The sequence below is a fragment of the Macaca thibetana genome, chromosome 7, assembly GCF_024542745.1.
Source record: "Macaca thibetana thibetana isolate TM-01 chromosome 7, ASM2454274v1, whole genome shotgun sequence".
Taxonomy (NCBI): Eukaryota; Metazoa; Chordata; class Mammalia; order Primates; family Cercopithecidae; genus Macaca; species Macaca thibetana.
In genome coordinates, this window is record NC_065584.1 from 152,804,788 (window position 1) to 152,818,015 (window position 13,228).

Here is a 13,228-nt window from a genome sequence, read left to right on the forward strand (position 1 = left end):
TTAATAAAATCAATACAAATCTTTTATTAAAAAGATCTGCTCATACCACGCATGGCTGAAATCATCTATTATTGTTGCTAGTTAGCCTCTCTTCAGTAGTTGGGTAATGTTGTCTTGCCACTGTGTTTGCCATCTCCCCCAAGTGAAAAGAACACTTTTCTTTTTAAAAATTCATCGCTCCAAGTTTTCAGGCCCAGGGGAGGCTCTCGCATTCTCCTCCTTCAATAGTCCTGTCCAGGAAGGGTGATCTTGTGGATAAATTCATCATACTTCACTTTGCCGTTGGGTTCGATACCTGCTTCCCTGAAAAGATCATCCACTGCAATAAATCACATTAATTTTTCAGTTTGGCTTTAGTGTTCCATTATAAAACAGTGAGTTCTTTGGTGACTGGAGCTCCCCTAAGGTCTTCCCTGAGTGTCCAGTTGACTATTCCTATAGACCAGGAAGTAAACCAGTGAACAGAAAGGGACAACCCACCCCTGCCCTCCTGAGACCACGGATTCCATTTAGAGCTAATCAGGCTTTCTGCAGGGGCAGGGAGTAGGGAGGTGTACTGGTAAGGATTTGGTCACTGATGCCACCCTGGGCTTTTTTTTTTTTTTCTTTTTTGAAACAGAGTTTCGCTCTTGTTGCCCAAGCTGGAGTGCAATGGCGCAATCTCCGCTCACTACAACCTCCGCCTCCCAGGTTGAAGTGATTCTCCTGCCTCAGGCTCCCGAGTAGCTGGGATTACAGGCACGTGCCGCCACACCCAGCTAATTTTTTCTTATTTTTAGTAGAGACAGGGTTTCACCATGTTGGCCAGGCTCGTCTTAAACTCCTGACCTCAGGTGATCCACCCACCTCAGCCTCCCAAAGTGCTGGGATTACAGGCATGAACCACTGTGCCTGGCCCACCCTGTGCTTTTATTTTTATTTTTTCATGAAAATATGACCCCTGTGCCTCTATTTCTAGAAACCTTTGTCCTGGAGTTTTTACCTTCCACCAGCTCAGCCTGCAGGCAGAGCGAACATCCTCGGCAGCCCCAGGCTTCGGCCTGCCCCTCACTTGCCTGCCTTCTCCCCTAAGCCAATGCTCCTCACCACCCCTGCCCCCACCCCAAGAGAGGACTTAGTGAAAAGCACTGTCTGCTACCATCACTTCTAAAAAAAAGTATGTTTGGGGGATGGGTTTTTATGAGAGAAAAATAAATCCAACTGTGTTGAGAGCTCACAGCATACAAAACTGCCATTGTTCTCCGTCGCTCCAGAAAAAAAAAAAAAAAAAAAAAACTTCATTTGCTTGTTTCTTCTGGTTCTGGATTCCTGGGATAAAATACTAGCTTGTCCCAGGTGTTGGCAAGAGCCATTTCAGCTTGTATTCTCCACAATGGCCTCTTGGGGCCAACCTACCATGACTCTTTAGCCCATCCTCATCTCACTGCCCTGTGTCAACTTCCCAGGCCTGGACACCTTCCACACACACACCCCTGTAGTCAGTTAGAAAATATCCTGTGATTCTGTGCTTAACTATCCTTCTCGAAAGTACAATCACCGTGCCTTGTGCCTAAGCTGATGGTAGTTCTGAGTAATGGGAGAATTTGAGGACACTAATTCATCTCATTTTGTGGAGAAGTTTCTACAATCAGCCAGCTGGCTAAAACCATCCTGGGGGGCAGGCCAACATCAGCTCCAGGGCCAGTCACTGCAGCCTCTTCCCATCTGGGCGAGGGACAGCACTTAGCCAGGTGCTGAGGACACCTGAGTAGAATAGCCTTTCACTCCGTCTCACTTCAAAGACCCATAAAAAGCCAGTGCTGAAGTCAGCCCGTCCCAGGCCTCAGGAGGAAAAGGCTTCACCCGCAGCCATTCCAAGGATTTTTTTTAATCAAACTGAAAATTGTCTTTCGATCACCCAGAGAAAGGATTCCTGCTGCTGGTATCATTCTTCCCATCTCCCGTGGCAAGTGAGAGGGAAATCGGTGTCCCTGCTTGTCTGGAACTCACCAGTTTCTGTGAAACATTCCTCTGCTGGTTATGAGAGATGTATGTGAGTCTGCGGCCATGACATTGCTTTAGGACAGAGATCATTAACCACAAAAATAAGGCCCTGCTCCCTCTGCTGACTCCACCTGTTGCCTAGAGGGCTGGGCGGTGTCCTGCGGGGAGTCTGGGAGGGAAGGACGGCCCATGTCTTCCCTGTCTATGTGAAAATAGCCACAAGAGGTGAGCCTGGGAAAGTGGGGTATGGAGACCCAGCCTGCTGTTGGGCGATTGATTATTTATTTATTTATTTACTTTTGGAGATGAAGTCTCATTCTGTTCCCCAGGCTGGAGTGTAGTGGCGCAAGCTCGGCTCTCTGCAACCTCTGCCTCCCAGATTCAAGCTGTTCTCCTGCCTCAGCCTCCCGAGTAGCTGGGGCTACAGGCGTGCGCCACCACGCCTGGCTAAGTTTTATGTCAGGCAATTTTTAAACTCTCTGCACTGTGCCTTAATGGCGGCAGCTAAAATCTGAGCAGACTGATTTGTAGAGTGGTAGCTCAGAGGGACCTGAGGGGTCACCTTTTGTACCCTCATTTCTAGCAAGGAAAGTGAGGTGGGAGAGAGGTCTCCCAGCACCCAGGATTCAAACCACAACCTCAAACCCCTCCTCCAGTGGTTTATGGTGATTTAACCAGGGACGGAAAGTCCATCATTTTGAAGCCTGTTTTCAGCACCCACTTGTGGCCAAGCCCAGCTCTCCTGTCCCAACCACAGGCCAGCAGGGCAGCCTAACTAGAAACCCCAGGCTCTGAGGTCGGGGTCCCTGGCCTTGGGCAGAGGCAGAGCTGGCTGGCTGCTGCTGATGTGGCAGGGCTGGGCAGGAGGGTCCGCAGACTGGAAGAACAAAGGCTGCAAATGGCCCGGCGTGGGGGTCCCTTTGACTGTGTACAAAGGGCTTTCCTAGAAAACCCCAGGCTCTGTCCTGCTCTGAGGCAAGAAGGCCTGCTGGGCTGCAGGAAGGCACAAGGCAGAGAGACCCCTTCTCACGGGGCTCTGGGACCAGGAACCCCGCCTGTCTCGGCAGTTCTCCAAGTGTCCTGGCAAAGTTCCCTGTGGAGCCCCCTTCTGGAAGAGCTTAGAGCAGCCTGAGTTGGAAAGGAAGCAAAGCAGCACCTCAATTCGGAAACTCAACCTCAGCAGCAACTGCAGAGACTGCTGTGATGGGAGGAGGGGCAGGGATGTCTAGACCTGCCTTCACTCCCGCACTGCTGCTCAGGAGCCACTCACTCCCCCGCTTCTTTATCAGTAGAAGTAGGCACTTGTGCTCCCAGGGCTGTCATAGGCACTAGACGAAGCCCCACGGTGAGAGCTTAAACACAGGGGGAGGCCGGACTGCACGCTCCAGCTTCCCTGCCCTGTGGGGTCCAAGCTGGGTTTCCCCCCAGCTGTCCCTTCACCCTGGCAGACTTCTCCCTGCACCCCTCCAGGCCCCCTGGTTCTTCCCCAGGCTCCAGCACCCACCTAGTATGGCATCTGCTCACAGTCTCCTGTGCATGCATCAACAGAGATGGTCTGCACCACCCTGGTGGCATCAGCCGGGCTTTGGTGCCCTCCTCCCAACTTCCTAACCCCCTCTGACTGGTGGGAGACAGGCCCCAGGCTGTTACCTTCCTTGTGGGTGAGCTTCTCCCCAAGGCTCGTAAGTTTTGACCGCAGGTCGGACGCCATGATGTAACCTTTCTTCTCCTTGTCCGCCATCAACATGGCTAGAAGAATTTCTTTCTTTGGGTCTTCTTGTTTTATTTGCATGTGCATAATGGTCAGAAAAGTGGAGAAATCCAGCTCTCCATTTCCATCTAGGAAACCCACAAACACAGCAGAGTGAGCAGAGGGAAAAAGGCTCTTGGGAAGCCAGTTAGCCTCCTGCTGGACCTGCACATCCAGTTCAAGGGTCACTGACCAGGGAACGCCAGGATGTGGCAGTGGTCACAGTGAAGAGGATGCAGCCTCTCCCACCGAGTTCCCACAACGGGCCCCTCACTGGACTGGACATTCTTCATTTCAGCAACGTCCTCAGTGATGATGCTTATCATCACCCCAAAACTCAAGAAAGCGGGGTCCCATCCACAGATGGAGGACTGGGCTCCTCTACTCCCTTCTAGCGCTTCCCTCCTGCCCTGAACTGGAGGGAAACAGGTCCATGTGTCCATTCCACCTTTGACAACCACCACAGCACATCTACCAGGATGGATCAGTGCCCCCACCTGCGGCCTCAAGCCTCAGTGCCAGGCTGGGCTGCTCACCTGTCTTCCCCTCACTGCAGTTTCCACCCCAGCCCCTCCTCCACGCGCCCTGGCTGGGATGTAACTGCAGGAAATCAAAACTTCCCCTGACTACAACTTCCTATTTGTTTAGAGGAGACAGAAATCAAGGAAACCACTACCGCTTTGGAGCTGGACATGGGGGATCTCAGGTATCAGACCACTGAGCACCCCGCCGCCAGGCTGCAGGCCTTCAGAGGCCCACCTGGGCCCAGCGTGGCCTGCCCCAGGGCAGGATCCCAGCGCCACTGCGGGCATCCTCTAGTGGGGCCTTCGGTAACCCTAGCAGATGGTGGTGACCCCCATGAGATGAGGAAGCTGGGGGCCTGAGACTGAGCAGCAGCCTGTGGGCTCTGGGTCAAGTGTTCTTCCCAGGGGACCCCCTTCCCCTGGGTCAGTCCCTCCTTCCTGAGTGTCCAGCCTCCAATGCAAACAGCCACCCCAGCCTCTGAAACTACTACTTTTTTTCTTAGAAAAAAACACAACAAAACATAAAATCTGCTTCTGACTGTGAAAAGCCGTATATGTTCTCATTGTTAAAAATACAGGAAACAACAATAAAAGAAATAAAAATCACCCATAATCCCATCACCAGAGAGAACTACTTGGTAACATTTTGGATGGGTTTTCTTTCGGCAGTTTTTTTTTTTCTAGCAATAGTTTTTCTAAAAACTATTACATAGTTTTTAGGTCAGTCTTTGGTATCAGAAGAATTGGGTTCTAATCCTGATGCCATCACTGGCTCAAGAACTTAATGGCTGTAAACCTTGATCTTTGCTTATAAAGTGGGTTAGGAGAAAGCCAGGCACAGTGGCTCATGCCTCTAACCCCAGCACTTTGGGAGGCCGAGGAAGGCAGATCACCTGAGATCAGGAGTTTGAGTCCAGCCTGGCCAACATGGCAAAACCCCGTCTCTACTAAAAATACAAAAATTAGCCAGGCGTGGTGGCGGGCGCCTGTAATCCCAGCTACTTAGGAGGCTGAGGCAGGAGAATCACTTGAACCTGGGAGGCAGAGGTTGCAGTGAGCCGAGATCTCATCACTGCATTCCAGCCTGGGCGACAGAGCAACTCTGTCTCAAAAAAAAAAAAAAAAAAAAAAAAGAGAGAAAATGAGGTTAAGAGAATGCCTACTTCGTAGGGTTTTGGAGGTAAGCACATGACAAATACTCAACAAAGGGAAATGTTTCTATAAAACATTGGGATTGCTGTCAGCGCGGCTTTTCCCTGGGTTTGATAAGTCTGTTGGAACGCCTAGATCCCAAGGTCTGTGAGATGAGGTATCACTGATTGCTATGAGGATTCCAGGAAGCCGAAGTAAGGCACAGCACTCCTGGTCTGGGGCTGCCACAGCTGGGTCCCCAGGAGGCCTGCCTGCCAGCTGCCCCTCAAACTGCTGAGCTTTTCACACCTCTACCGTCTGCACCCACCTGCCGGGCCCCTCCCCACTCAGCGTTGTTCCCACCACCACTCACCTATCCCGTGGGTCTGCAGGTGCCGCTGCACCTCCCCTGGCGTCGGGCTGGCCCCCAGGCACCTCATGGCCACCATGAGGTCTGTGGCTTTTATCTTCCCCCTCTGCTGCTTGTCATACAGGGAGAAGCATTCCTTGTACTCTGCGCACAGCCCAGAGGCAGGGTCAGCAGCGTCTGGTCACTCTCCGCTGATGCCGCCCTCCCTGTCCTCAGTCTCTTCTCCCTCTTTTCCCCTTCCTTTTGCCCACTCCTGCCATCCCTCTCTCCCCTCCCCTCCCCTCCCCTCCCAAGGGTGCTAGATATAGCAAATGAAAATACAGGACTGCCAAGTTAAACTGAATTCAGAAAAACACTGAATACATTTTAATTGTATGCCCCTAATTTTGCATAGGACATATACTTCTATTGAGAAAGTATTTGTTGTCTGAAATTCTATTTAACTGGGTATCCTGTATTTTATCTGGCTCCTCTTCCCTTCCTCCCTACTCCCCCTCCCTTCCTTCTCCCTCCCCCTCCCCTGCCCAACCCTCAGGACTACAACTCCCAGCCCAGTACCCCTCCAGGGCTCACAGCGGAGAGCAGAAACCCACAGCAAGGCGTCCAGACCCCCAGGGGACCTCTGCAAACACAACTTTTCTGGACAATGGGAATAATAAGGCCTCAGGATTACTGTGAGAGCCAGAAATCCCAGGAGGCCTGGCAGAGAGTGGCCCTCATATGGTGATATTATCATCATTAGAGCTGGGGCATTTCTGAGCCTATTGCTCCCGCCCTGGCCTCCAGGCTGCTGAACCCTCAAGCTATCCATGGACTCGGGCCCTGGTCCTGTTCTTAGAGGCTTCAAAGGGGTCCAGCTGGGAAATTCTCCCAGGGTCTGAAGCCCCTTCTCCCTCGGTACTTGGTAGAGGTGGAAGGCAGCCGGAGCTAAGGCTCCCCTAAACCCACAGTCTCCCGGCCTGACATAGCTGTCCCACAGGCTCCTGGCCTGACACAGCCGTCCCACGGGCTCCCAGCCCTGGGAGTCCCAGGAAGGCCAGCTGGGAGTTCAGGGAAAGTCCCTGGGCCGCACTGACTGAACGTCTGATTCGGGGGTAGGTGGGGCTACCATCAGGACAGGGAGATTCTCATCCAGCCCAGACGAGGCACCCGGGCCTGTGGGTGGAGCCGTGGGAACCCAGTGGCCTGGCGCTGGCCATCCCAGGCTGGGGCTCAGGGCTCTGTTCTCTCTCCTGCTTCTCACACCACCCAGGTGGGTCCTTAGAGGCCTGGACAACAGCACCTTAGCTGATGACAGCAACAATGACAGTTCACATTGCTGAGCACTCTGCCCCCAGGCCCTCGCTTCATCCCCACCACCCTGTGACACGCTCCTCATATTCCCATGTGCAGACAGGGCACTGAGGGCTGCAACACTGACTGCCTGGCTGTGGGCACCTCTGCCCGCCAGGCCACACTGCCTTCAGTTCCAGGGCAAACACCGCTGAGTACAGCAGAGCGAGGGAGAGGACGTAGAAGGAGCCCCCTCAAATCCCTAGCCCAGACCAGGGGTCCCTTCATACTCCCTAATGAAGGCACTCAGGCCTCCCTGGTAGGATTTCAGGGGTGTCACTAAAGACAGGCAGATTGCCATGTACCATTTAGAGACAAATTCATGGCCTTTGTGGAGAGACTGAGAGGAAACCCCCAGCCCCACACACCTGCCCTTTCAGAACGTTCCAGAGCCTGAGCTTCCAAAGGAGCAAACCAAAGACAGGACCAGGTGGCAGGGGCCGAAGCGGCCCAGAGGAAGCAGGGCCAGAGCCTGGCCTAAGACCCCAGCTTTGATTCCCATAAAACCAAATTGCCTGCAAGAGGGCCCAGTGCCAGACGGGACAACGCCATCACTTCACGTCAGGGGGACAGAGAGAGGGCTGCCCAATCACAGAGCTTAACCTTAGCACTGCAGGTGGTGCCCCTGGGACCTCTCATGGCCACTCTCACCTTGTCTTTCTGTCTGGGTTTGCCCCTGGGTGAGGGAGGGCCAGAGGCCCACCGCCGTCCCTGCCTGACCTGTGCTGGAAGGTGCTCATCACACCCTTGGGGTCCAGAATCAGCCTGGATCTGCAGATGGGCGCACTTCACCACTCCCTGACAAGCCCTGTCAGTCACTGGGGACCTGTGGTCCTTGCCAGCAGCAGCGCCAGGGCTCAGAGGCCCAACTCCTAACAAACCTTCACATCAGATATGCGCCGTCTCCCTGCCTCACACGCCTTTAAAGACCTGGAAGGCCAGATGTGAACTTGGAATTCCTGCACTGGAACAGACAGCAGGGTGTTGGAGACCCACCTGGGCTTCCCACTGGCCCCTTCCTCCACCCTCTCTCCACTCTCCCTCCTCACCTCCTGGCTCTCCTTCCTGCTCTTCCTCCTGCCAGGTCGGCCCTCTAACATACTAGCACCTATATTTCACCACGTTCCCCTCCCTCGATGGTGACCCCCGTGAGGAAGGGATTTTTGTCTTTGTGTTCACTGTTGTAGCTCTAGTGCCTGGAATGGGGCTAGCACAAAGAAGGGACACAAACATTTGTTGAATGAAAGGATTAATTGGGTTAAATGAATTGGATTAAAAATCCCCTTTAAGTCTTCTCTTTGAAAATGCAAATCCCCCGGGACAAGAAAGAGACCTGCGCAAGGCCTAGGATAACACCAGCTGTGCTGGAGGTTTAACCATCAGATCTGATCATATATGTACTTGTGTCCTCTGCACTGTACAAACATAAAGGATGTGTAGCACACAACTTACAAATAATACGGAAATGTACACTATTCTTTATTATAAATTCCATCTAGGGCTGGGCACAGTGGCTCACGCCTGTAATCCCAGCACTTTGGGAGGGCGAGACAGGAGTATCACTTGGGCCCAGGAGTTTGAGACCAGCCCAGACACTATAGTAAGACCTCATGTCTACAAAATATTTAAAAATATTTTGTGTGTGGTGGTGCGCGCCTGTAGTCCCAGCTGCTCAGGAGAGAGAGGTGGGAGAGTCCCTTGAGTCTGGGTGGTGAAGGTTGAAATGAGCGGAGATCATGCAATTGCACAGAGCAAGGCTCTGTCTCAAATAAATAAATTCCATCTGGCCACTTGATTACTACGAATGAGTTTTGCCAACTCTTTTTTTTTTTTGAAAGAGTTTCACTCTTGTTGCCCAGGCTAGAGTGCAATGGTACGATTTTGGCTCATTGCAGCCTCCACTCCCAGATTCAAGCGATTCTCCTGCCTCGGCCGCCCATGGAGCTGGGATTACAGGCATGCACCATGCACCATCACGACCGGCTATTTATTTATTTATTTATTTTTTGAGATAGAATCTCATTCTTGTTGCCCAGGCTGGAGTGTAGTGGTTTGATCTCAGGTCACTGCAACCCCTGCCTTCTGGGTTCAAGTGATTCTCCTGCCTCAGCCTCTTGAGTAGCTGGGATTTCAGGCACCTGCCACCACACCCGGCTAAATTTTTTGTACTTTAGAGATGGGGTTTTGCCATGTTGGCAGGCTGGTCTCGAATTCCTGACCTCAGGTGATTTGCCCACCTTCGCCTCCCAAAGTACTGGGATTACAGGCGTGCACCACCACGCCCACCAAGTTTTGTATTTTTAGTAGAGATGGGGTTTCACCATGTTGGCCAGGCTGGTTTTGAGCCCCTGACCTCAGGTGATCCACCCGCCTCGGCCTCCCCAAGTGCTGGGATTACAGACGTGAGCCACCATGCCCAGCCCAAGTTTTGCCAACTCTTATATCCATTGCCAGCCTATAGTTTTGATTCGACCATGATTTGACAAATGAAGCTGTATGCCAATGAGTGTGATTCTTTTTCCAATGAAAAATCTGATGTGATCTACTGTTAAACTATTTCTCACCCTTGTACCAAATACATTCATTAAATTGAAACTTATTTGAAATCACCAGCTCTACTGAGCACAATAGGGCTGTCTTTTTAACTTTTTGTATAGATAGATGTAGGGACTGAAACATTGTTTGATCCTACATTATTTAATAATGGCTGGCTTTAACATCCTGCTTGCAAAATTCCTAAAAAATGGCTCTTGCTAGCTGTAGTGAGCCAGCCCCAGCCTACATGTGGGTGACACCTGCCTGTGCCTGGCCCAGCGTCCAGCACGTAACTGACATTATCCCCCTCTGTCCCTGGCTCGCAGCAGCCTGGTGAGGTGGCATATCCCTACTTCACAGGTGAGAAAACCGAGGCTCAGGGTGATTAGGCTTCAGGTCTGCTGCCTCCAAAGCCCCTGTTCTTTCCACGTCGCTAGGCCATCCCGTCCAGTCTTTTACACACTCGTTAAACATTGGTGGCCACTTTCTTGGTGTCAGATACTGGGATACAAAGAGAAATTACCTTCTTCCCTTCTGGGAGCTTTGGCCATCCCAGGAGGGAGGGTCAGTGAGCCTTAAAACCAGGCATGGGTGGGAGGATGCTGAGGCTGAGAGCTGAACTCCAGCCCTCAGTCCACCATTCAGTATCACCTTTGGACCTGGACAAGAGGGTGCTGCCCCGGGCCCTGTGTTTTAAAAGTCCCTGCTCCTGCCCTGGCCCTCCTCTTGGGATAAAGAGTTTGAGGGGTCTACATGGAGGTGCCCACCTGGAGCTCACAATTCCTGCCCCTCTAGACCAAGCTCAGAATACCCAGAACTCTGGAACTCCTGGCCGGGTAACCCTAACCCCATTTGGCTGGGCTCTCAGGACCCTACCCTGGATCACAAGGGCCCAAGGTGCCTGTAATTTGTTGTTGTTGAGACAGAGTCTCACTCTGTCGCCCAGGCTGGAGTGCAGTGGCACGATCTTGGCTCACTGCAACCCCGCCTCCTGGGTTCAAGCGATTCTTCTGCCTCAGCCTCCTGAGCAGCTGGGAGTACAGGCACCCACCACCATGCCCAGCTAATTTTTGTATTTTTAGTAGAGACGGGGTTTCAACATATTGTCCAGGCTGGTCTCGAACTCCTGACCTCGTGATCTGCTCGCCTTGGCCTCCCAAAGTGCTGGGATTACAGGCGTGAGCCACCGCGCCCGGCCTTGGTACCTGTAATTTTAGCTCCAGTAGTCAGCGAAGGACTCACTGAGAAGGCGATGTTTCAGCAGAGACCTGGAGGAATAGGGATGCCTGGGGGGACTCTCAGGCCCATTGACGTCCACTGTTGGGACAGGTTCAGGGTCACAACCTCAAGCAGCAGCTGGCTGTGCCTCCTGGGCCTCTCCTGCCAGGTATAGGGGGGCTGCAGTCATGAGGCTCCCCTGGCTCAGGTCTGGGCCCCTGAGTTCTTTGTAACCCAACCCTTTGTGCTCTTGGCCTTGTGGAAATAGAACCTGCGTGGTGTGAAACTGAAGCCTGGTCGAGGGCTGGCAGAGTAGGGGACCCAGGGAATGAAGTGCTCACACCCAAACCAGGCTTGATGCCAGGGCAAAGGGGACTCAGTGGACCCCCTCCCATTTTACAGATAGGGAGACTGAGGCCCAGAGAGTAGACGCATCCTGCTGGAGAGTGCAAACCTGGCCTCTGTTCTGTCTCAGTTACAAAGCCCCTCCTCTTTCCCTGCTGTCAGCCATACCTTTAATGGTCTCTCTCTCCATCCCCAGTCCCCTCAGTCCCCAAATCCAACTGGTCAGGCTCTGGAGGGAAACCTAGTGGGCTCTGTCTTAGCGCCCTGGCTTGTAAATCACACTGACACGTATAAAGCCACATTTCTATTTTGGAGGCTTACCCCCGACCCCCAGCCCACTGACGGCCGCCTCCCTGCAGCTCTTGGCCCCGTGGGTGGGCCCAGCTCTCGCCCAGCCACCTTCCTTCCCACCAAGAAAACATGAGCAGAGCAAACTGCCTAATGAGACCCATGTTTTGCTGAGTTGCTAATTAAAGAACAAACCCAACCTACCATTAATTTGGTCTTGGGAAAGAAACTTGGCCTGCAGCAGAGAAAGGAAAGCAGTCAGGGGAGGGCTCCACCTGAGGCTCACACCCCCAGCCCTGGCCAGGCCCACACAGACCCTCACTCACCATCCTGAGGCCCCGGCTGCCACCCGTGCGTTCGCTGCTCCCAGAACCGCGTTCAGTTTCCTCCAGCCTCAAGTCTAAAGTCTGCCAAGCTGGGTGGAGGCCCGGGTAATAAATGCTCGGCTGCCATGGAGACCGGGCCCGACGCCACCAGGGTCAGATTCCAGCTTCCTGAGCACAGCTCAGGACCCGCCACCCGGGCAGGTTGGATTTTTGAGGAAACGGGGCTGCGGAAGGCTCTCCCAGGGCTCAGAGTCTCCGCCTCCAGAAGCCGCAGCAAAGGCACAAATGCCAGTTTCTTCCTGGGAGCCCTGGACTCCAGGAAGGGGTCTTCTCTCTCCTGGGACTCGGCGGGGACACCATCAAGCCCCGACTAGAGTTGGACACTTTACACCCTGGGTCGTACTGAAGGCTCCTCACACACCATCTTGGAGGAGGAAGGGAACCCTTCCAAGACGGCCCAACTCAGAGATGGGCACCAGGGCGCACAGGCTTGGGGCGCGCAGGCTTGGGGCTCGGTACTGCAGGGACACAAGCTTCGGTGCTCTCAGGCTGGGATTCAGTCCTCCCCGCCTGCTGACCTGCTGAGTGACTGGCAAGTCATTCTACCTCAGTGTGTGCCTCAGTTTCCTCACCAGCTGAATGACAGGGCCGTTGGCGAAATCAAGCGGCCAGCGCACAGCCGGTTCCCAGCCTGTGCCAGTTCACCTCCCGCCTTCTGGGGACTTTACAGGTCGGGGAGGGGCCTGGGCTGGGTCTCCAGCCCCACTGCAGGCTCCTCAGGGGCTTGGAGTGAGGCCTCTTAGTGCCAGTTACCCTGGCCAGGAAGGCTCCCCTTTTCTTCCTTCCTTTCCTCTCTCCACCCTCAGCCCCACCCCTTCCGCAGAAGCTGCTGATGCTCCCGAGTCCTCAGGGCTTCGTGCTGCTCCCCTCCCCCACATAGGAGGAAATGGGGGCACGGTGTGAGGCTTCCCTGGCTTCTTCCCCTTGAGATCCCATTTCCCTGTTTGGGGCGTGAGGTTTTTGTCCACAGCTGAGTCTATGGGGCTCTACACCCGAGGTCCGGCCCACAAGTAGGTGTGGCCGCACAGGTGTGCCCTACACAAGGGCCCCCAACCCAGGTGCGAGGGGTTGCTGGCCAGGGGCTGCACTGCCCATAGGAAGGGGGGCATCGTGCCAGTTTGCACACAGGCCCAGGGACAGGAGGGGCTGCCTGTGCCCCATTCTCCCCTCCTCTCCCCTTTCCTGACTGCCTGTGTGGAAAGGGTGCTTTTCCCCCAAATCACATCCCCAGAGTCGCCTCTTTACACCTGTTTCTAGACCCACAGAATTTTAGCTGGGGACTCGACTCCTCCCTGTCAGAGTTGGAGGCCCCTGCTCCCTTACCCCGGGGCAGGGATAGAGGAAAGGCTGCCTCTGTGCAGACGAT

The 13,228-nt window shown here is 53.7% G+C and overlaps 1 protein-coding gene across 1 annotated transcript in view; it reads right to left on the bottom strand.

The window, feature by feature from the left end:
* The window catches only part of CALML4 (calmodulin like 4), a 25,826-nt gene continuing 12,598 nt past the window's right edge, over window positions 1-13,228 (bottom strand). Inside the window, 6 exon segments of the mRNA XM_050796371.1 lie at window positions 1-319; window positions 3,634-3,822; window positions 5,762-5,902; window positions 11,681-11,711; window positions 11,803-11,860; window positions 11,862-12,048. Coding sequence (XP_050652328.1) covers window positions 222-319; window positions 3,634-3,822; window positions 5,762-5,902; window positions 11,681-11,711; window positions 11,803-11,860; window positions 11,862-11,929 — 585 coding nt within the window. The 5' untranslated portion in view covers window positions 11,930-12,048 and the 3' untranslated portion in view covers window positions 1-221.